The 22546-nt window shown below is 35.1% G+C and overlaps 1 protein-coding gene across 1 annotated transcript; it reads right to left on the bottom strand.

The window, feature by feature from the left end:
- Nucleotides 1-3817: 3817 nt before the first annotated feature.
- LOC127857955 (calmodulin-like) lies at nucleotides 3818-14247 on the bottom strand. The gene is made up of 5 exons (XM_052394737.1): nucleotides 14103-14247; nucleotides 13136-13230; nucleotides 11795-11873; nucleotides 10189-10269; nucleotides 3818-7905 (listed from the first exon to the last, which is right to left on the bottom strand). The coding sequence occupies exons 1-5, from the start codon at nucleotides 14134-14136 to the stop codon at nucleotides 7880-7882; spliced, it is 315 nt and encodes a 104-aa protein (XP_052250697.1). The 5' UTR covers nucleotides 14137-14247; the 3' UTR covers nucleotides 3818-7879.
- Nucleotides 14248-22546: the final 8299 nt, after the last annotated feature.

The following is a 22546-nucleotide window of genomic DNA, read 5'->3' on the forward strand; positions in this document are numbered from 1 at the left end:
TCTTCAACCTTCGAAGAAATCGCGGGAAATCATTAGAGGTGCGCTACCTTAATCTTTTGACCTGTTGATTTTTTTCAGCTCAATTCAACAGTGAACAATGCCCATAATATCACTTTAATTGAGCGAGGCTCAGAAAAAATGGTTCCCGAGACTTTGCGACTGGTTCAGATATGCGCCCGATCCGGTTATTCAATCTGCACTAGACACTTAGCTTGTATTCTACATTTCCTACAATATTCGCATTTTTCTGTAGTTCTTTTTATTTGAAAACGAAACAGCTGAAAAGAACTGGCTAACACAATCAAAGTATGCCATGAACATAAACAAATTAACTGAAAAGCATGTTTACTTTTTTTCAACACGATGTCACTAAAAGTTAGTATGTACTACGTGGTTTATTTCGCCAAATGCATGGACTATGGTGGGGAACATTACAAAAGAATGATCGAGTAATGTGTGTTGTATATTTTGGTGACGGCGTTTATATCTTCACCAAAAGCATGGCACATAAAAGATATAATCAAACCTAACTACGCGGCCACCTCAGAACTGTATACAGCAGTCAGTCTGAATACCCAGACCAAACATTCTATATTACACCGGATAATAACTGGCACTATAATGACCAACGGCCAGTATATTTCGATCCCAAATCCATTTTACCTGTGTATAGCGGTCAAGATTCTTTTGTTTCGAGATGCGAATTTAAACACTCAAAACAATCTACATTAACCCATTTATGCCCAGTGGACTTTCCCATCCTTCTAAATTGGATCAATTTATTTCCAAAAGTAGGGCTGTCCGGTATATTTATTTCTATATTTAGAATATTTCTGACAGAAATTTCTTCAAGCAAACAGCGCAGACCCAGATGAGACGCCGCATCATGCGGCGTCTCATCTGGGTCTCCGCTGTTTGCAATGTCCTTTTTTCAGGACGCTAGGCATGAATGGGTTAATGTCTTTATCTCTGACGCGGCCAAAGTCATAACGCATTTGCATGTGCGCGTTTTTAAAATATATTGTTTTCTTTATTTTGGTTATTCAATTGCATGTAATAACAATTACATAATCATACATAATCACGTCATTAATGTATTGCCCACGAATACCTCAAAATCATCAATTATGTGTTTAGACAAAATTTTCAAATATTAGTTTTATAGTTTGCATCAATAACATTACTATAACACGTTGGCAACAAGGAAGAATTAGGGATTGAAATAAACTGTGTAAAAGTGGGTATGCACGATTTTATCCAATATTTATGAATTTGTACAAAATGTGTAAAAAAACCTTATTCAGTGCCCCAGATAATTATTTGGGAAATAGGGTTTTCACCCATTGATTTTAAAAAATAGGGTAATTTCGGTCTTAAAATAGGGTGAAATGAGTAATAAAAATGCATACCTTAAAATCATTGCTGATTTGCCCGTTTAATAAAAGCCAATCTTGGTCACTTCAACGTATCCATTCTGATTCAGATTACTTTTATTGAAGCTAACTTGTATTGATTCAATAAAACTGTAAACTATTATGATTAATTTTAATAAACTGATGTTTCATAACATCTTTAATGCTTGAAACTGTCCATAATATAACCTTTAAACTTAAAAATTTGATAACACGAATGATTTGTCACTTAATTGCACTTGCTTTCTTTGTTAAAAAAGTTTGCAATCGATTGATATTATGGCGCAACAATCGCGAACGTCTTTCGGCCTCTCTTAGACATTATAATTTTGTATCGTTATAGAAACTGAAAGGACAGACGCTTTACAAATACATGCACAATGAGCGACGGATTAAATCAGATTGAAAACGCATGTTTGTCGTAAATAATTTGGTCTGATGCAGTAATTAACTATGAAATCTAGTCCGCAGAGCGTTTGAATAACTTTAAATGTTTCCTGCTCCTTCAAGAAGACGCTTGCTGAATAAAAGCGACGTCACATTACGATAATAATTGCAAAGAGGATATACCGAAAATGAGCAAAGAATTTTAGATTGAAGCTATTGTATCGTACGCATCGAATTTTAGGAATTTGCGTAAAAGTCAAATTGGTTGCGTTTTCAATACGCATGATATTGTATATCTTTGCGTTTTTAAACATTTTAATAGGGTGAAAGACGCAGATACGCAGCTTATCTGGGGCACTGCCTTATTGTACATATATTTTAATATAAATTAAAATAAAAATAAAGAAGAACATGTGTCAAAAAATATGAAATAAGCCAGATATTTAAATCTGAAATCGAAAATGTCTGCACAGTCGAAGTCGCCAGTATGAATATCATGCATGTACGATGTAGATCTAAATTTAGTTTTTCGGATCATTTTAATTTCCTGCAGCGATATCTATTCATACGACACACGAACACTAACTCCAATCCTAATAAAAAGACGAATGCTTCGGTTATTGTAGGAAAATATGTACGAAATATCTTCGTCACAATCGGCTCGGAGCAGTAATTTGTCTTTGCTGCATTTTACGAAATTCGTCTTAAATGTATAATTTTTCTTGCCTATTTTGTGTTATTGTTACATATTTTTATCAATATATTACAATGTAACACATATCAAAATCGTGCCTACCCACTTTAACTCAGTTATGCCTAGCGTCTAGAAAAAAGGGCCTTGGCAAACAGCGTAGACCCAGATGAGACGCCACATGATGCGGCGTGTCATCAAGGTCTGCGCTGTTTGCTTAAAGGAATTTCTGTAAGAAATATTCTAAATATAGAAATAAATATACTAGACTTCCCTAATTTTGGAAATAAATTGATCCAATTTAGAAGGATGGGAGAGTCCACTAGGCATAAATGGGTTAATGTACCCTACCTGCCCAATAAAAACGTTTTCAAGCCAACACAGGAAGCAGATAAGAACGATATTACTTACTGGCAGCGATGTAATTTACAGAATACCATGCCCCATATTTTATTTATATTGTAACGTCCATTACCGGTAGCAGTGGGGTTGTGATCTGATGTCCAAGCTCTAAGAAAAATATAAGCGCGTCAGATTAAACGTCGCTGGAACTGACTTACAAAATGGCGTCGATTTTGTGATTTTCGTCAGGGTGAAGCGTGTATTTGCACTCGGTAAGACGCTTTATATTCATATTTATTTTAAATGAATACACCCTTTTGCTCTACAGTTTTTTGCTCGCTCGTTTTTTTTTTCTAAAGTGTAGACTTTGGAATAGTATCGTTGTTGGATTGACCATTTATTCTGCTGCTAATGAAATGCAGACGATTGTTGAAAATTTAGCAACACGTGTTCGTTGTGTTTATGTCTTTCATAAACGAACTTACTTGATACTAATTGAATGTTTGCAATATTGTGTTTTCGATGTCGAATACAAATAAATAGGCACGATTTGTCTTGTCAAATATATCATCTTTTCGTGTGAATACATGAGTTGTGTTCTGAGAAAACTGGGCATAATGCATGTGCGTAAAGTGTCGTCCCAGATTAGCCCGGTGCAGTCCGCACATGCTAATCAGGGACGACACTTTCCGCTTTTATGGTATTTTTAACTTCAAGGAAGTCCATCCTTACCGAAAATCTAATTTAGGCGGAAAGTGTCGTCCCTGATTAGCCTGTGCGGACTGTACAGGCTAATCTGGGAGGACACATTACACACATGTATTAAGCCCAGTTTTCTCAGAACGCGACTCATATAATCTTTTTTTTGTCTTGAATCTTGCGATGTATACTCTTCAGTACGTTTCTAAATGTACATCGATTTCTCGTGTTGCGACGTTTCAACAGAAATATCAAATAAAATAAAAATAAAAAACAAAAACGGGAATCTGAGAAATCTTTATTTAAAACTTTAACGATTTTGATATGCGTGTACCATAAATCATATCAATCACATATAGATAAAATATGTCGAATATGCAATTAATAAATAAAAACATACATACAGCAACCCTAACTAGTTAGCTCAGAATCTAGATTCATGTACATAACATATATTTTAATTATTATTCACATATTTTCCTAATTTACTTTTCGTATAATTTTAATTTAAGTTTCAGTTATCCACTGGTGCTTTATACACTTGGAGACTTTTCTAACGCAGCACTTAATCATATCAATATAGATCCCTTATTTTTGAACGGCTTGTGTTGAAATTTGGACCAAGAATAATTCAACCCATATCTGATAATTCATGAAAATTCATTGAAATTGAAAAACAACAAAATATAAAACTTAACAAATTTAAAACGTCACTTCAAAAGTCAAATTCGCAAACTCGTACAACGTTACATAATAACAATCTGAAAAGTAAAACGCATAAACTTACACGTCTTAATAACTGACCGGCATTCAACATGCCGATTGAGCCGTTTCGCTCTTGAATATTCATACAACCCATATTGTTTTTCTTTAATTATTGTTATATTTTTCTTGTGTAAAAACTTACCTAGAATTATGAAATTGAAATTCAATTGGAATAACACGTATAATGCATTTTACTACACTTGGTGATTTTTCTAACGCAACACTTTTAAAACTTACATATCTCAGTAATGAGTAAATGTTTTTATTTAAAATTGCACATGTAATCATTTGACTGCAATATGTGCAAGCTAACGATACAATCATTCATCCGTGACGATGGGACGCTTTAGCACGTGGAAAAGGTAGCCTGTAACTATTCAGACTATTTCAATTACGCTGTTGGTTTACGTCAAGGTCAGGTAATGTCGCCTATCCTATTTTCTCTTTTCGTTGAAGACCTTGAATTATTTTTGCAAAGTGACATACAGTCTGGCTTACATATTGATGAGATTGTTTTGATTTTATTATTATTTGCAGATGATATGGCTATTGTAGGTAAATCTCCGGAAGAAATACAAGCCCATCTAGATTGTTTGTACACATACTGTGATACATGGGGCCTACAAGTTAATTCTTCTAAAACTAAGATTATTGTGTTTCGGAAACGTGGAGGACTGCTTCCTTCGGAAACTTGGACCTGCAATAGCCATCCCATCGAGGTGGTCAATGATTTTAACTATTTAGGATGTGTTTTTACTATATCCTTAAAAGCTTTAAACCTGTTATTGTTTTTAAAATGTCAACTGTTTGATTTTAAGCCTTAAACGCTATGTCAATTATTTGACGCATTTGTCTCCCATATCATCAATTATGCATGTGAAATATGGGGCTATACGAAGTCAAAAGAAATGGAGCGCATTCATCTTAAGTTTTGTAAACGAATATTGCAGGTTATGAGTAATACTTGTACAGCAGGTGTTTACGGTGAACTTGGTAGATTTCCGCTGTATGTTCAAATATATGTACGATTGTTGAAATATTTGTTTAAAGTGGTCAATAGTGACAACATTATTTTACGCACAGTGTGTTATGATGCACTTAGAGTGAGATTGTAAGAAAGGTCATAAAAACTGGGTAACAAATATAAAGAAACTTTTGAATGATTATGGTTTTACTTTTGTTTTCGAAAACTGCGCTTGCATCAATGAAAAAACGTTTTTATGTGAATTCAAAAATAGAGTTATTAATTGTTTAAACAAGAATGGTTTAGGTCGCTACAAAGTCCAGTTTTGATGCTATATAAGGAATATAAACTAAATTTTGAATACGAAACATATTTAGATATTATATCTAGAAGCTTACGATTTTATTTTAGTCGACTCAGACTCCTGGTACATCCTTTAAGGATAACCGGGAGGTTCGGTAGAAATCGAATCCCGCGAGAGGAAAGGTATTGCCTTTGCTGTAACACAAGGGACATCGAAGACGAATACACTTTTGTACTTGTTTGTTCAAGTTTCACAACAGTAAGAAAAAAGTACAACAAAGCGAAATATCATAGAAATCTATCTGTATTTAAATTTTTACAACTTATAAAATCGTATAAAAGAGAAGATCTTATCAAACTTTCCTTACACATCAACGAAGCTATGTTTCTCCGAAAAACTCTTTTTAATATTGTCGAAGGATCACAATAGTCTTTTTGTTCATCTTCATTGCTTATTTCTTCATAAATGTATACTGTTATAGAATTATATTTGTTCATCCTCACTGCTTGTTTCTTTATAAATGTATACTGTTATAGAAAATTAAGTTATTGTAATTATATTAGATTACATCCCCTTCTCTTACTACTTTATAAATGTATATTGTTACTGAAATTTATTTATTTGAATATATAAGATTAAACATGTACTGCTAACATTGTCATTACCATGTTGACACAAGACCCTTTGTATATTATACACACATATTATGAAGACGATGCCCTATGTGCAAGTCTTAATAAATTATCTGTTCTGTTCTTTTCTGTTCCTGTAAAATGCAAAGTGCGCGATTGCGCTCCTGAATATTAATACGAGCTATATTGTTTTGTAAATTAATTTTATGTTTTCCTTGCGTAAGAAACTACTTAAAATAATTAAATTGAAATAAAACTAGAATTAAAGCGCTTTTCAACATTTCCACGTGCAAAAATATGGAATCACAACTACCCCACGTGCTAAAGCGTCCAATCGTCACTTATGAATGATTTTATCGTGATCTTACATAGAATGTAGTCAAATGATTGTATGTAAAGAATTTAATCAATATCTTTACTCATAACTGAGATATTAAAGTTAGAAAAGTGATGAGTAAGAAAAGTCCCCAAGTGTATAGAATTACAAAGCATGCAAAGCTATATGCTTATGGAGAATAGATGATATCGTAAGTGTGGAAGTAAAATAACTTTGAACGTCAATTTAAGGTCTCGATAAACAGAACCTTAGGTATATATGGGTAGCCATACAAGCCAAATTTATAATATTTCAACATTCACACAATTCTAAGTGCACGTCCCTGTGTCATAAAAAGATCTGGTCCGTGATTTGTGAAAAGGGGGTTAATGCATGTGCAGTCCGCACAGGCTATCAGTGAAGACACTTGCCGCTTTTTCGTTTTAAGAAAGTGTCTTCTTATAAAAAATCCCTGGGATGACACAGTACGCACATGCTTTTAAACCCATTTATCACAGAGCACGGCTCATATATAATTATGTTTCGTGATACTACTACATTCGGACGCTAAAAATAAAAGATACATAACACGTGTACAATACCTTCACAAAGCCATAAATGAAGTACACGTCATGCGGGCTGTTCGAAAACGTATTTTATTGCTAAATATCACTAAAGTCAAAACATAAACTATGTTTCCACAGTTAATTACATATAACATCCAAAACAAGGGAGTGCACTCCTGCAATCGTTAGTCATTGTCAAAACATGGTAGGGTAGGCTCCCTTGAACAAAAAAAAGTCACGTTATCGACTTCAGCGAGGTTGATGATTACATGTTAGACTGTCTACAGCCCTGCATTATCATTTTATAGAGATAACTATCTCCTACTTCTTGTACTTTACTTAATACTAAACAGAGTTACGTTTTCTTATCTGCTTAAAATGATAATTCAGCCAGAAGAGAAAATGAGCTTTGATATTGTAATGCAAAACATCTCAAGAAGTAATTGTGAAATTAGAAAAGAAAGTATCAGTTTGTTGTCAGACTAATTACATGTGTAAACGGCCCGGTTAGCTCACTCGGTAGACTTTTCACCACCCGGCGACAATGTGTACCCTGATAACTTGATAACTGTTATGGCACTCTCTCTGCTCGATCCATCAAAATTAACCAATACACAGGTGGTTAGAAGGATTTCAACCGCCTGAACAATCGCCAGCCTGAAAGTTTCATACTACTATTTCATGTATCATGCTAATTGAAATCTTCATTCGGATTGGAGTATTCAACCGCGAGGCACTGCATCTTGTAGATTGATTTATACATTGTTCATCGCTGGACCTTGGTCACTTTCGAATGTTCGACTAGTAGCCCATATGCTTACAAAATTCTGAAAGGTAAACACCATGCTTTGTTGTTCTATAAATAAAAACACAAACATACTCCGCTGTCATTTAAGTATTGAGTATTACCCGGTACAAGGCTTTTTAAGACGTGCATGTAAGTACAGGGACACACGCAACATGCATTGAAATTCGTTAATTATAGATCGATCACATACCGATCAGCAGTAGAAAAAGAACACCAGGATGGTTATTTTTAGGTTTCTTCAACTCGTTTTTCTTGCCAATACATGTCCTATATCCCATGTGTTATATAAGTATATCAAATATCGTTACTATAAAAAGTAACAAAATGACGTCGCGAGCGGGCCGTAATTCATATCCGGTGGGCCGATATAAATCATATCAGCCCGCTTAGCCGGGCCGATTTTTCATATCAGAAAAGAATGGGATCGCGCGGCTAATACTGAACAATATGGCGTCCACATTCAGTCTTAGCCATAAAGAAGTAAAACATCATCTACTGGCTATTGTTCTACTCACCGAAGTTGTGTTATAACCAAGTTTATTTTCGTAAAATTTAATTTGCTTCCATGACGAAGTAAATTCTGGACACATTTCTTCATCGCCATCCATCTTTTCCATTTAAAAGGCCTGGATGTAAGCAGGCAATTCTTTGAGGATAGACATTCTTTGATCGACTGACAAAGGAAGGACGTATTAATCAAAGAAATTACCCTTTTAATTCAACATCGATTTCCTTCAAACAGTTAAAGAACCATTCACTGACGCTTATCTGAAATTTACTTATTTAGACATAATCCATCAATTTTTTCAACAAAACATCGCGTTATTCGAGTCGACATTTTAACGAAATCGAAAATGCAGTCTCACCAGTTTCATTCCAGTTTTATATCCCAACACTGTTATTCACATTCATAATATTATATTAATCCATCGTAAATACACACACTTATCGTTCGATGCTTAACAAAATATATAACTGTTAAATAAAACACTTTAACTTCCAAGTCCGATTTGTTGTTGTCCTAAAATCCAGAGAGTCTAGGTAGTTTCGTCATTGAAATGACGCCACATGAGGTACGTCATAAACTGCGTAATCAATTAAATGAAAATAAAAGTTTGGAAAGCTGTTTCTGTATAAATTTTCGTGAAGGACCAAAATAGTATGATATGTGATATAAACGATAACACACGACAGAGCTGGGCCGGGCGTCTACAATCGACCCTTGCCGAATAATGTCCCTCGGGCCGTTATGTCGGCAGCGGGCCAATTATAGACGCCCGGCCCAGTTCTGCAGTGTGTTATTGTCTAAATAACATTAAGGATTTGCTGACTGGATTAATCTGAAAACAAGTCAATGGCGTTCTTTTCAAACCGATCATCAGACACGATTATTATTATTATTATTATTATTATTATTATTATTATTATTATTATTATTATTATTATTATTATTATTAGAAGTAATAGTAGTAGTAGTAGTAGTAGTAGTAGATTATTATTATTATTATTATTATTATTAGAATTAATAGTAGTAGTAGTAGTAGTAGAAGTAGTAGTAGTAGCAGTAGTAGTAGTAGTAGTAGTAGTAGAAGTAGTAGTAGTAGTAGTAGTAGTAGTAGTAGTAGTAGTAGTAGTAGTAGTAGAAGTAGTAGTCGTAGTAGTCGTAGTAGTCGTAGTAGTAGTAGTAGTAGTAGTAGTAGTAGTAGTAGTAATAGTAGTAGTAGTAGTAGTAGTAGTAGTAGTAGTAGTAGTAGTAGTAGTAGTAATAGTAGTAGTAGTAGTAGTAGTAGTAGTAGTAGTAGTAGTAATAGTAGTAGTAGTAGTAGTAGTAGAAGTAGTAGTAGTAGTAGTAGTAGTAGTAGTAGTAGTAGTAGTAGTAGTAGTAGTAGTAGTAGTAGTAGTAGTAGTAGTAGTAGTAGTAGAAGTAGTAATATTACTTTGATTATTATTTATTTATTTTTAAGAGAACATATATATATATATATATATATATATATATATATATATATATATATATATATATATATATATATATATATATATTATCATGTTTTTGTAATTCTAGGGTGGTTGTTTTCGCCAATGGATTATTCACATTGATACCATACCTGCATAGTATTCACATTGATACCATACCTGCATAGTATTCACATTGATACCATACCTGCATAGTCTATTTCGCCAATGGATTATTCACATTGATACCATACCTGCATAGTCTATTTCGCCAATGGATTATTCACATTGATACCATACCTGCATAGTCTATTTCGCCAATGGATTATTCACATTGTAACCGTACCTGCATAGTCTATTTTGCCGTCCCCATTCAGATCAGCCTCGCGGAGAAAGTCGTCTGCAACTTCTTCCGGCATCTTGTCGCCTGTTAACAAATACAAAGTCCAAATGGAAAGCTGAACTCTTCAGTCCATAACATACAATTTTATAAATCTTCAATTACAATACGTTCGTTGGTACACATGCGTCTAAAATAGGCGACCCGGATTCGATCCATGTTTCCGGCATCATGTGAGTTTGGAAGACCCTTAAAATAGATGGGGTTTCCTCCTGGTACTTCACAGACCCCCCCCCCGCCCCCACACACACATTTAAAGACCACGCCAAAAATAAAGTAGCTTTCAGTAAACCAAAAAATTGCACCTATAATTTGAAATTCGCAACTATCGCTCGTGATTGTAATAAGTTAATTACGTAGAAAAGCTGGGACACACAGCGGTTCCTTACATAATGAAGCTTCCGTCGCGGAAAAACCTCATAAACTTTGACATACACATAGATATAAACCGTGGGTTCTGTTGATGTAAATGCATTTAATTTGCCTGTGTTAAAATTTGCCTGGTACAAATGAAAGAAGGTTATCTAACTTGTGTCAAAGAAAAGGTCCAGTTCTATGGCATACGGAACAGGGTTGCATATTTCAAAAGACATTATTCGGAACTCAATTACTTGCTACAGCAAACATTTTTTTCTGATAATGTGTCACGCGATTATTCGCATATTGACGCCGTATTTGACGTCGTATGTGACATACAATGCATAACCCCATGGGTTTAAAACAATTTATGTGTACCACATGTAAATCAGCGGATAAACCAGAGTTCCGAAAAACATTGTAAATAATGTTTTCTTGATTGTTCAATTACGCAATACATTACCCATTTATGCCAAGTGGACTATCCCATCCTTCTAAATTGGATCAATTTATTTCCAAAATTAGGGATGTCTAGAACATTTATTTCTATATTTAGAATATTTCTTACAGAAATTCCTTTAAGCAAACAGTGCGGACACTGATGAGACGCCGAATCATGCGACGTCCCATCTAGGTCTACGCTGTTTGCCAAGGCCTTTTTTCTACGCGCTAGGCATAAATGGATTAAACATACCTTTATGACAAAAAGAAAGTCAGACGGTTATATAAGCAGATTTTACCGCATATATCGTTTTAAAAGTTATGATGTTTTTGTTAGAAAATACCATATGGGCATTTCGAAACTACGGGCAGGTGCTATAAAATGACGTGAATTTTGGCCTATCAGTAGTGTTCACACAATAACCCACACGAAGAGGGACTTACCAACTGTGAATCTTGGCCTATCAGTAGTGTTCACACAATAACCCACACGGAGAGGGACTTACCAACTGTGAATCTTGGCCTATCAGTAGTGTTCACACAATAACCCACACGGAGAGGGACTTACCAACTGTGAATCTTGGCCTATCAGTAGTGTTCACACAATAACCCACACGGAGAGGGACTTACCAACTGTGAATCTTGGCCTATCAGTAGTGTTCACACAATAACCCACACGGAGAGGGACTTACCAACTGTGAATCTTGGCCTATCTGTAGTGTTCACACAATAACCCACACGGAGAGGGACTTACCAACTTGCGTGAGGACTTTTCTGAGCTCGTCTTTATCTATGAACCCATTACCATCTTTGTCGAAAAAGTTGAACGCGTCCTAAAATATAAGAAGAGAATCATTTATAATTAATTAATTATACAGGCTCTTAAGAAACCGAGCTTAACCCATTTATGCCTAGTGGACTCTCCCATCCTTCTAAATTGGATCAATGTATTTCCAAAATTAGAGATGTATAGTATAATTATTTCTATATTTAGAATATTTCTTTCAGAAATTCCTTGAAGCAAACAGCGCAGACCCTGATGAGACGCCGCATTATGCGGCGTCTTATCTGGGTCTACTCTGTTTGCCAATGCCTTTTTCCTAGACGCTGGGCATAAATGGGTTAATTAATGACTGTGTGTTTGTCGAACAGAAATAGCATAATTGTTTAATAATTAGATATTAAATAACATTATAATATCATAGTGTATTATGTTCCGTCGTTTTAATGAATCCAACACCAAGGAAACCATGCGAAGTTTCAGGGTGCTTTCATTGTTTTGCGGCTTATACGTGCATGTGATACATACATCATATCTAGAAATGATTATGAGCTTCTTAACCCATTTATGCCTAGTGGACTCTCCCATCCTTCTGAATTGGATCAATTTATTTCCAAAATTAGGGATGTCTAGTATATTTATTTCTATATTTAGAATATTACTTACTGAAATTCCTTTAAGCAAACAGCGCAGACCCAGATGAGACGCGGCGTCTCATCTGGGTCTACGCTGTTTGCAAGGTCCTTTTTTCAGGACGCTAGGCATGAATGGGTTAATCACGCTAAATGCAGCAAGTTTCCTCTGGAATATTACATTAAGGCTGTTCTTTATAATACACTTTTCCACTGAATGGACATATAGCGACACATAAAGACGTTTGAAGATGGCGCTGATGTCCTGCATTCCATACGGCACGTGTCGTCAAGAAGCTTGTTGCTCTTGTTGTTAGCTGATGCTGTTGTTGTTGTTGGGTATGCTTACAAGCACTAGCCTTGATGATTATGGATATGAGGCGCTACACAAGCAATTGCATTATATCATTTGTTACTGGTGGAATTAAAATCTATTTCTGTAGATGATGTTGATATTGACTACCAACAATTTTTACAAGTGAGTATATCAGGCACGTCATGCGAAAATGGGAAGTATGACATATTCGGCCGGCGTAGCTCCGGATCAGCCTTCGCAATTGCGCAAACTTGTCAGTAGCTACCATGATCCGATGTGTGGGCAAGTGCGCTTTCTGGTCAGAAGCTACGCTGGCGGCATTTGTACAAGACCCATTTTCGTATGACGCGACTCGCATCATGTTACCTTCATCTCATAACAGACTTCGTCAGCCAGAGACTTCAGGATGTCCTTCTCTATGATGAACTTTTTGAACTCTTCGAAGTCTATAGACCCGTTGTCTGCAAAAGGAAGGCATTACAAAAAAATTACGTTAGTAGCATTCAGGAATTTTTTAAACTACTAGTAACACACCAAACGGGTTATTTAATGTTATAAAATGAAGACACCAACAGCAGGCATTTTCGCATTTTATAGTGGTTTAAATGGACCGGTTGAATATTCGAAATTAAGGGATATCATTGGTTTTAAAAGCAAATGTTATTTAATATACATACAGTTTATAAAACCGAGTATGGAATAAAAGCTTTATTTATATTTTGAAAGAGTTACAATCTGTCATCAATAAATAGATTCGTAATAAACGAGTCTAATGACATTTTTATCGGAAGATAAAATAATATGTACTTTAACCGTTTCACCGTATGATACGTTCAATTCATTAAATGTAACCAATCCGTTAATTGCATCTGCCTAATTACTATCCTGCTACAAGCGTTTAACACTGTCGGGCGGAGTACTTTGAATCATTGCGCATTGATTTCATGGCAGAACGGAAGTAGACATTGTCTACAAAAATGGCGGCGTTAATGTAAATGGATGCAAATTAACACGAGCGCTTGATAGCAAAGAGGGCACTTTGGATATTTTAGGGTTAACCTATCGGGAAAGTGAATATTAACTGTTGTTATCATTGAAATAGGAAGTAGCGACGGCAGAAGACAGGAAAAAGCAATTACGTTCAATCTTGTTTTCTGGTGTGAACCATGTACAATATCAGCTGACTCTGCGGATTTGGAATAATGATAACAAAAACATCAACATCAATAGTAATAAATAATACACTGGATTTTTATTTACAATATACCTCTTTAAAACAACAAATTTAATGCAATGAGTCCATTTTCCAAGAATTTGAATTAATATAACTTACGATCTGTATCGATCGGCGCTAAAAGCTCCTCCATTTCTGCTTCCGACTTGAGGCTTCCGGTGTAGCGCAGCAGTTTTGCGAGCTCTTTTTGCGTCAAGCGGCCATCTTTGTCCTCATCCAAAAGGTTAAATGTAGTCTCGGATATCTGAAACGAATACATTGAACAATTATTATACATATTATGAGTGTAATATAAATTTATGTTTGGTATTTTCAAACAAAATATAACGTTAAATATTTACGACAACTTAATTCGACAACAAAAATATAATTATAAGCTTGATTTTGTGAAAAGCTGTGAAAGAATGCGAATAAAGAAAGACAATAAAATGTTTGTCAGGTCTTAAACATGTCCGAACGCCATTTAAGACTTCGTGGTTTCATATGCGGACTTGGTAGCTCTTGTAAAGACTATGGTCACCCAAGGCTGCATTGGAGCTCCGCTGGTCGTGAGTGGCATTAGACCTATATTCGCATAACGAGGCTCATATGACATCAAAATGATCAAGTGCTGATGTGCAGCGACAATAGGCATAATTATTATTATATGTCGGCAATTTTGGATACTGTGACGTTATACATCGTCGAGCGAGGGCGTGTCACAATGAAAACCAATATGCCAATTAAGTTATTTATGGCATATTTGTATCTAGTCAATGTCGTGCGTATTTAATGATTTTTGCGAGCAAAATAGTTCTGTCATTGATACGCGTAACTGATACGATATCCCAGAGCACATTTCAATCACTTTGCGCATTAATATGAGTCTTCATTAAAACTAGAATACTTAGATATTTGTGGAAACTTATGTGTTAAGGTAATTATTTTGATATAGGATTAGTTTAATTATGCGTTGACGATTGGTTGACAAATCGATGGACGGATCCAATAATTACTTATACTCAAAAAATGATCCCATGAATATACGCCAGTCAGTTAATAAATTCTTACTTCTTGCTCGGTTGGTTCGTCGGTGTGTTCTTAAATCAGTCAGTCAGTAGGTGTGTAGTTGGTCGACCAGTCGGTGGTTCATTGGACCTGTCGGTGGGTTATAGGTTCGTTCGGTTGGTTCGTCAATGGATCGGTCGATCTGTCGGTCGGACGGACGGACGGACGGACGGGCGGTTTGTCAATGTGTCAGTCAGTCTCGATCGACCCATCATTATTTCAATATATAATATATATTTATTTATTTATTTACAATAGAAATCAGTTATTGGACAGATCAAAAGCCGAAAGGTCAATTAACAATACAATGTTCACATAGTACAGTTTCAAATCACATAAATCTTTAATCTCCCAGTATAACTTCGATGTGATTGACCGAGCTAGTAAGGTATATCAACAAGATTAGATGTGCGAGTGTCATGTTAATCCTTATACCGGTATGTTTATGATGAAGTCGACTGGCGTGTACACATCGCAGAAATTAATCGCACATTTGCTTGTTGATTGTGAAATTGCAGAGATGTTTTCGATTTGTTCAGATAAGCCCGAGAATTCTTCCATAAGCACTCCCATTAAACGCATGTTTTAGCACAGTTTCTGGTGTTCAATGCGTCGATTAAGATTGTCACCAATAAACTTCCTAGTCCTATTGAAAGAACCAATGACCTTGCTTCGAGAATTGGTGAATTGATTGATATGTTTACCTTTTAGATGCACGTCTGTAATTTCTCCCATCTGAAACAAAATATGCAAATTTATTTGTATTCTTTTAAAGGAAATATCCGTGAAATGAATCCCGGACTATCGTTCCCATTGACAATCGTTCCTAAACTAATTTTGACAAGGCGGACGTATGGTTTTTTGACAACTCGGAATATCGTTCCTACATTATTTTGACAACCCGGCTATTTGTTCATAAAATTGGATTCGAAACCTTAAAACATAGTATACGCCGATCAGAGGTGAATATGCTGAACATTAAATTTACCTTATTTCTTAACGATTGTTCGGACTGCACGATACCAAGTGAAATAAAATAACTAGTTCACCGTTTAACAACAGTGATGGTTTCCACTGTATAACATTGTTTCCCAAAGCTGTGCCTTATATTAAACAGCGATGCTGGACTGAAATTCGAGAAATAACGTTCCGGCTCGCTGTAACTTTCTTCCATTGATACTCCATATTACAGTAGTAAACTTATTCAGAGATAAAAAAAAACTGTATCACACATATGCAATATTCGGTAAGGAAAACATAGGTCATACCCAAAAATAAATAAAAACATTCTTTACCGTATATATACAGAAACATAAACAACAACTAGGGAAAAAACAAAATGCAAAAGAGCCAACGATGAAAAATATTTTATACTAAACTCGCAACATAATTATCCTGAATTACGGTGTATTGCTTCAAATAAAAACTACACTATAAATTAATGCATCTGCATCATTCAAACTTAAAAAAAAAATTGTGACATGGGTTCAATTTTGTGAGAAGATGAGATTAAATTGTAATAGATGTTCACACTGTATTGATTAACTTTAAGCTTGCGCAATACATAAATTTAAATAATCACGCTTCAGCAAATCACTAGAAGTACAATAATAGTCAGAAAAGGATTAAACATCTAAACAACTACATTTGGAAACCTATCGACTAACGTTATATAATCAGTACTGCTTATTAAAGTGCACTTTAACCCTTTGCATGCTGGGAAATATGTCGTCTGATAAAATGTCGTCTGCTGAATTTCTAAAATAAGCATTTTCTTCATTTTTTTTTCAAAGAATACTATCAGAATAGCAAACAGTTTGGATCCAGATGAGACGCCACGTTCTGTGGCGTCTCATCTGGATCCAAACTGTTTGCAAAGGCCTTTAAAATTCAGCTCCAGCGCTTTAAGGGTTAATTATTGTAAGAGAAAATTCATTTTTTGCGTAATATTGCTTTTATGTTTGAGTACGTAGGAAAATAATTCATGCATTTGTACGTGAAACAAGTCGCATGAATCAGTTCATTAAATGAACACAATCACATTAAAACAAGTGCTAGTTTATAACAGCCCGACCCTGTTTGATTTGCGATTGTTTTGTGTGCTATCCCTCCATTACCGGGCGGGAAAATCGCATTTGTAATTGATCTTTCATTTTTGTGAGATCTATTATACCTGTAACATCGCGAGTATTCTCCGATGTTATTCGTGCACAAGATTTATGGGAGATAACGGACATTGTGTCATTTTCCCCAACGTTTTTTCGCAAATAACACTTTTATAAAGTTTTCTTTTTTTTCACAAATCATATCTTATTTTCAAATTATATTTTTCAAATATAATATTTTTTAATAAAAAATACATTAAAAAATAACTGTTTTTCACATATAATAAGTTTGAACAAGTCAATTTTGCAGGCATCTTCCATTGAAGCAATATGGGTCTAGTCATTTTTCGTAAAGCTTATGAAGGATATTTAAAAAAAAACACACAAATATTTGTCTCATAGCACTTTAATTCCATACATTTGCGATTATAAAATAGAATTGCTAAATACACTCCTTAACTCCTTAACTATCTTGTCAGTTCATTTTGATCAGGGCTCCTGACAAAAGTGCGCAGGTTGGTCTACAACAAAGCTGATCGAATGTGGCATAAGACCCGTTTTTGCACGACGAGGATCAAATTCATGTAATAATGTTTGAAAAAAAAATCCTGTTCGCTATTATCTGCTACATGAAAAATGAATTATCGTAGAGTTTACACTCAGCTGAAATTTCGTTTTATTTTTTATTTAAAAAAATAAAAAATAAAATAAATGTTCTACCTTACCTTGTTACACAATGCAGTTAAATGCCTAAAAGTCTATCAGCGTTAATATACCAAGTGATGCGACAAAGTCCACCGAGTTTAAAGAAACCATGTGATTATCCATATAAACTGATCACATACACCCCACTGCACATACATGTTTTCGCGTCGTAGCTAGTATATTACTATGGTTGACATGGGAAAACACTCAAGTGTTATTTTCATCAACATGTTCGTGCACGTTAAGGTACACACATTTCTTTTTCAACACAACCTGCCAAAATAAATATCTCCAGAGTTTAAACGATTAACTTGCGCGCTTGGTGATATATTTATATAATTTGGCCCTAACACTGTTCATGAGTGTTTCTTTGACTTTAAACGTATGGGCCGTGCTCTGTGAACATGGGTTTTTATGACATGTTTCGTTTCCAGTAAGTCTATTCTTAGCAAAAATCAAGTAAAGACGGAAAGTGTCGACACTGATATGCCTGTGCGGAATGCACATGCATTAAACCTCTTTTCACAGAGAGCGGTCCATATATAAAATAATCATATGGGCACTCATCCTCAGCCTATGATCTCATCATTCCTAGAATCATGTTACTAAATTGCGTATGCCTTTTTGATTAAATGACATATTTGGTATCATATCCCCCGTGTACAATATATTGTTACGCCCCTGTAAACAAATGTTTTCTTATGGTTTTAAACATTAAATTTTATCCATGCCATTCAAACTAGAGTTAATTAAACACCTTCAATCCTGTTTGAATTAAAAAGAAAATCAAACGCTACCGTTCAATGTTGATTCAAACCATAAACGACTAAACGTTTACGGGCTTGTGTAATATTTAATCAATCAATCCGGTCACAAACATGATTTTGAAAGCGCTCAAATTTTATAGAGTCATCTGATGGGCATAACATATCACCAGGTTCTTTCATGTATTATATTTGGTTTTGAAAACCTAATTTATCAATTTAAATTTCAAAAGTATTAAAACTTCAAATATGATGAGATAGGAAATGTAATAAGCTTTTTATTACATGAAAAGGTTCTTACTAAAAAATGGAATCATAACAATAAATTTTCTATCATACCACACGCGGATTTTTAATAGCCAAAAGTTTAATTTCAACTCCCATGTTTCGTGCCGACCTAAAACGTATTGTTTGGATTCCTTTTTTTAATGATTTTTTTTCTACTTTCGACCATTGTTGCTAATTTAACTTTAACATCGTTCATTTTGTCGTGTTTATAATGATATTACTGACTATGGCTATGGCCGAAACTAGTTTGATACTTAAGAATTTTTTATAATCAAAAGTACCGTGTTGGCGCGGAGTGATTTATTTACTTATTGATTTCTATTTATTGATCATCCCCGTTTTCCCAGAGCTAGGCTATTACTTTAATATCTTAACTATAGATATAATACAAGCCATAATTGTCACATGTGACACATGTGACTGAGCTTAAAAAAACAGAATATTCTACCTTGGCTCCGAATGAATGACATGGTTTTAAATGGTTTTCACAGACCAGTTAAATAAAACAGAGCAGCGCCAAATCAATCTAACACAGAACTCTTCAATAGCGTGTTCATGATTAATCATCATTAATTAAATATGTATACTTTGCCTTTTATAATATGCACTTGGATTTCTTTATCTGCAACTCTTTTAAATAAATATTAACTACATTGAAACCAAAAAAATATCGCCGGTGTTGATAATCACACCGTCATACCGTCTCACTTAAAACTTCTCTGTATATTGAGCTTGTTTAATATGTTACAAATTGACAACTCTAATCTAAAACCCGCGAGACGTATCTGAAATGTTTAGTCTTGTATAAACAAAACGGATAAGATGTCGCCGTCCCGTTAATCATTTTTATTTTGACTTTCGTTCCGTTATGATCTTTCAAATCGGCCAATCACAGACGCGGATTATATGGAGGGAACATTTGAAAACGTCCTAAAGGCAAGTTCTGATATAACAAAACATACTACTACTACTACTACTACTACTACTACTACTACTACTACTACTACTACTACTACTACTACTACTACTACTACAACTACTATTACTACTACTACTACTACTACTACTACTACTACTGCTGTTGCTGTTGTTGCTGCTTCTGCTGCTGCTGCTACTACTACTACTACTACTAGTAGTAGTAGTAGTAGTAGTAGTAGTAGTAGTAGTAGTAGTAGTAGTAGTAGTAGTAGTAGTAGTAGTAGTAGTAGTAGTAGTAGTAGTAGTAGTATGTTTTGTTATATCAGAACTTGCCTTTTGGACGTTTTCAAATGTTCCCTCCATGTAATCCTCGTCTGTGATTGGCCGATTATCTTGTGCGCACAATATAGCGATTGTGTTTTTAAGTCTCAAAAAAAAAGAGACGGGAAAACAGAACTTGTGTTTTCCGCTCCAAAAAAAAAGACTTGAAAACAGAACTTTTGTTTTCCCGTCGCAAAAAATAAACTCCTGAAAACAGACTTATTTTGCGTTTCCCCGAGTTAATTTTTTTTTGGCGACGGGAAAACATAACTTTTGTTTTCCCGACTTTTTTTTGGAGCGGTGATGTCACCTTAGTGCCACCGTAACAATGAGAACCGTTAACGGATTAGTTATGCCATCATGCTTAAAGCCAATGGATGTTTATGACGTCACAGAGCTGTAAAAATCGCATTTGTAATTAATCGGTCTTTTCTATGTTACCATATACGATTGTAAGCAGTTGTTAAAGGTGTGTTGAAAAAACATAGCAGAAACCGTCTTTAATAGAAATCAATCGTATGTAACCGCAATTTAAATTGAGTCGCGTTCTGGGAAAACTGGGCATAATGCATGTGCGTAAAGTGTCGTCCCAGATTAGCCTGTGCAGTCCGCACAGCCTAATCAGAGACGACACTTTCCGCGTTTATGACATTTTTCGTTGAAATGAAGTCTCTTCTTAGCAAAAATTCAATTTATGCGGAAAGTGCCGTCCCTGATTAGCCTGTGCGGACTGCACAGGCTAATCTGGGACGACACTTTACGCACATGCATTATGCCCAGTTTTCTCAGAGCGCGACTCAATAAGTACAAAATACTGGGGAAGCTGCCTGAGTTTACATACACTCGTTGTTGTCGTACACGTGAGTTGCGTAAAATTGAATCAATATTTGTTGGTTTGAACATGAGTTGCGTTCAAATTTTATAAGTTACATGACACCTAACCTGGTATTCATACTCTTTGGTTATCTAGGTTTCAATACCACACTGATGGCATATGATTTAAGACCGATTTTCGCATGACGCGTCTGATATATTATTAACCAACAGCCATTGGGTTAAATACATTTGAGCTAAAATATGTACGGTGACACACAGAATGATGTTACTGATACATATCGTATATATAGATTATTTACGACCAATACATATGTACCAATAAATAAACTTCCTTAAAAATGAACAGCAACAAAGATAATTCTACCTTAGCTGCTTCACGAAGTATTCCGAATGACATGCTTTCGCAAGATAGATCCAATTAATCAAATTAAAAGCACAGTGAATTATTTAACCATCTAACACTCAACTGCTGAATAATGTGTCACCACTAAAAAAGCTAATTAAAATACATGTATGTACATGCCATTGTAGATAACATGCATGTGCATGTCTTTATGTATACCATCTTTAAAAAAAGAAGATTACTAACTGCTTAAAAATCCAAAGAAATATCCCCAATAACGATAATCGCTCCGTATTTGCACACTCGTTTTGATACCGAAAACTACTATAAAGATATAACTTATAAATACATATTACATATAACAAATTATCACATTTCTTTTGAAAACCGCTCAACTTATCTGGAAAATGTAATCCTATCTAAACGAGTTAGATGGCACACTCCGTTTAGCGGCACATTATTCTGGTTTTCATTCCAATACAGACTGAGTTATAATGAACAGACTGACATGGGGAGAATTGTTGAATATAAAAAGTTAAATGATTTCGGCGTTAGTGTTGATGAATTTGTAGTCGTGAATTATGTTGATGATGAAAAATAAGAAAATGTTGAGGGAGAGGAGGAGAACAATGAGTGGTGGTGACGATGACGAAGACGACGACGGCGGTGAAGATGTTGGTGATGATAACGATGACGATGACCATGACGATTATGACGATTATGATGATGATGATGATGATAACGATGATGATGATGATGATGATGATGATGATGATGATGATGATGATGATGATGATGATGATGATGATGCTTCACACTCGGTTATGAAAAAAAAATCGGTACGTTGCATGGGAGATAACCACGAATTTTCAAGACATCCAAGAGTCGTCGACCTTAATAATGCGCTTGAGGTTTAAATCTGATATTAAACATGGTAAAAACGGACAATCGCCCGGGATGTCCGCTTGCATGACAGACGGATAGATCGATATACGAAGAGGAAATTTCTCGAAAAACAAAAACATCAATAAATGACAAAAATACAATGTGAAAATAAGGGTGTCTTCCCGATTGTCCCACATTAGAAATCGAACACCACGTTCATGTGATTGGTCATTGTCGGCTCGGGTACTACTTACATGTACCCCGGGTACTCTTAAGTATACTTTCATGTACCCCGGGTACGGTAAATATACTAAAACGTACCCGGGAAAT

This window comes from Dreissena polymorpha, chromosome 14 (genome assembly GCF_020536995.1).
Source record: "Dreissena polymorpha isolate Duluth1 chromosome 14, UMN_Dpol_1.0, whole genome shotgun sequence".
Classification (NCBI taxonomy): domain Eukaryota; kingdom Metazoa; phylum Mollusca; class Bivalvia; order Myida; family Dreissenidae; genus Dreissena; species Dreissena polymorpha.

What these genes read in the sequence shown, in the direction of transcription:
- LOC127857955 (XM_052394737.1), bottom strand. Translation starts at nt 14,136, where the DNA reads ATGGAGGAGCTTTTAGCGCCGATCGATACAGATC. An exon ending in AAGTCTGTTATGAGATGAAG is followed by an intron (nt 11,874 to 13,135) that starts GTAACATGATGC and finishes CTTATATTTTAG; the next exon opens with GACGCGTTCAACTTTTTCGA. An exon ending in AAAAGTCCTCACGCAAGTTG is followed by an intron (nt 10,270 to 11,794) that starts GTAAGTCCCTCT and finishes ATTTGTTAACAG; the next exon opens with GCGACAAGATGCCGGAAGAA.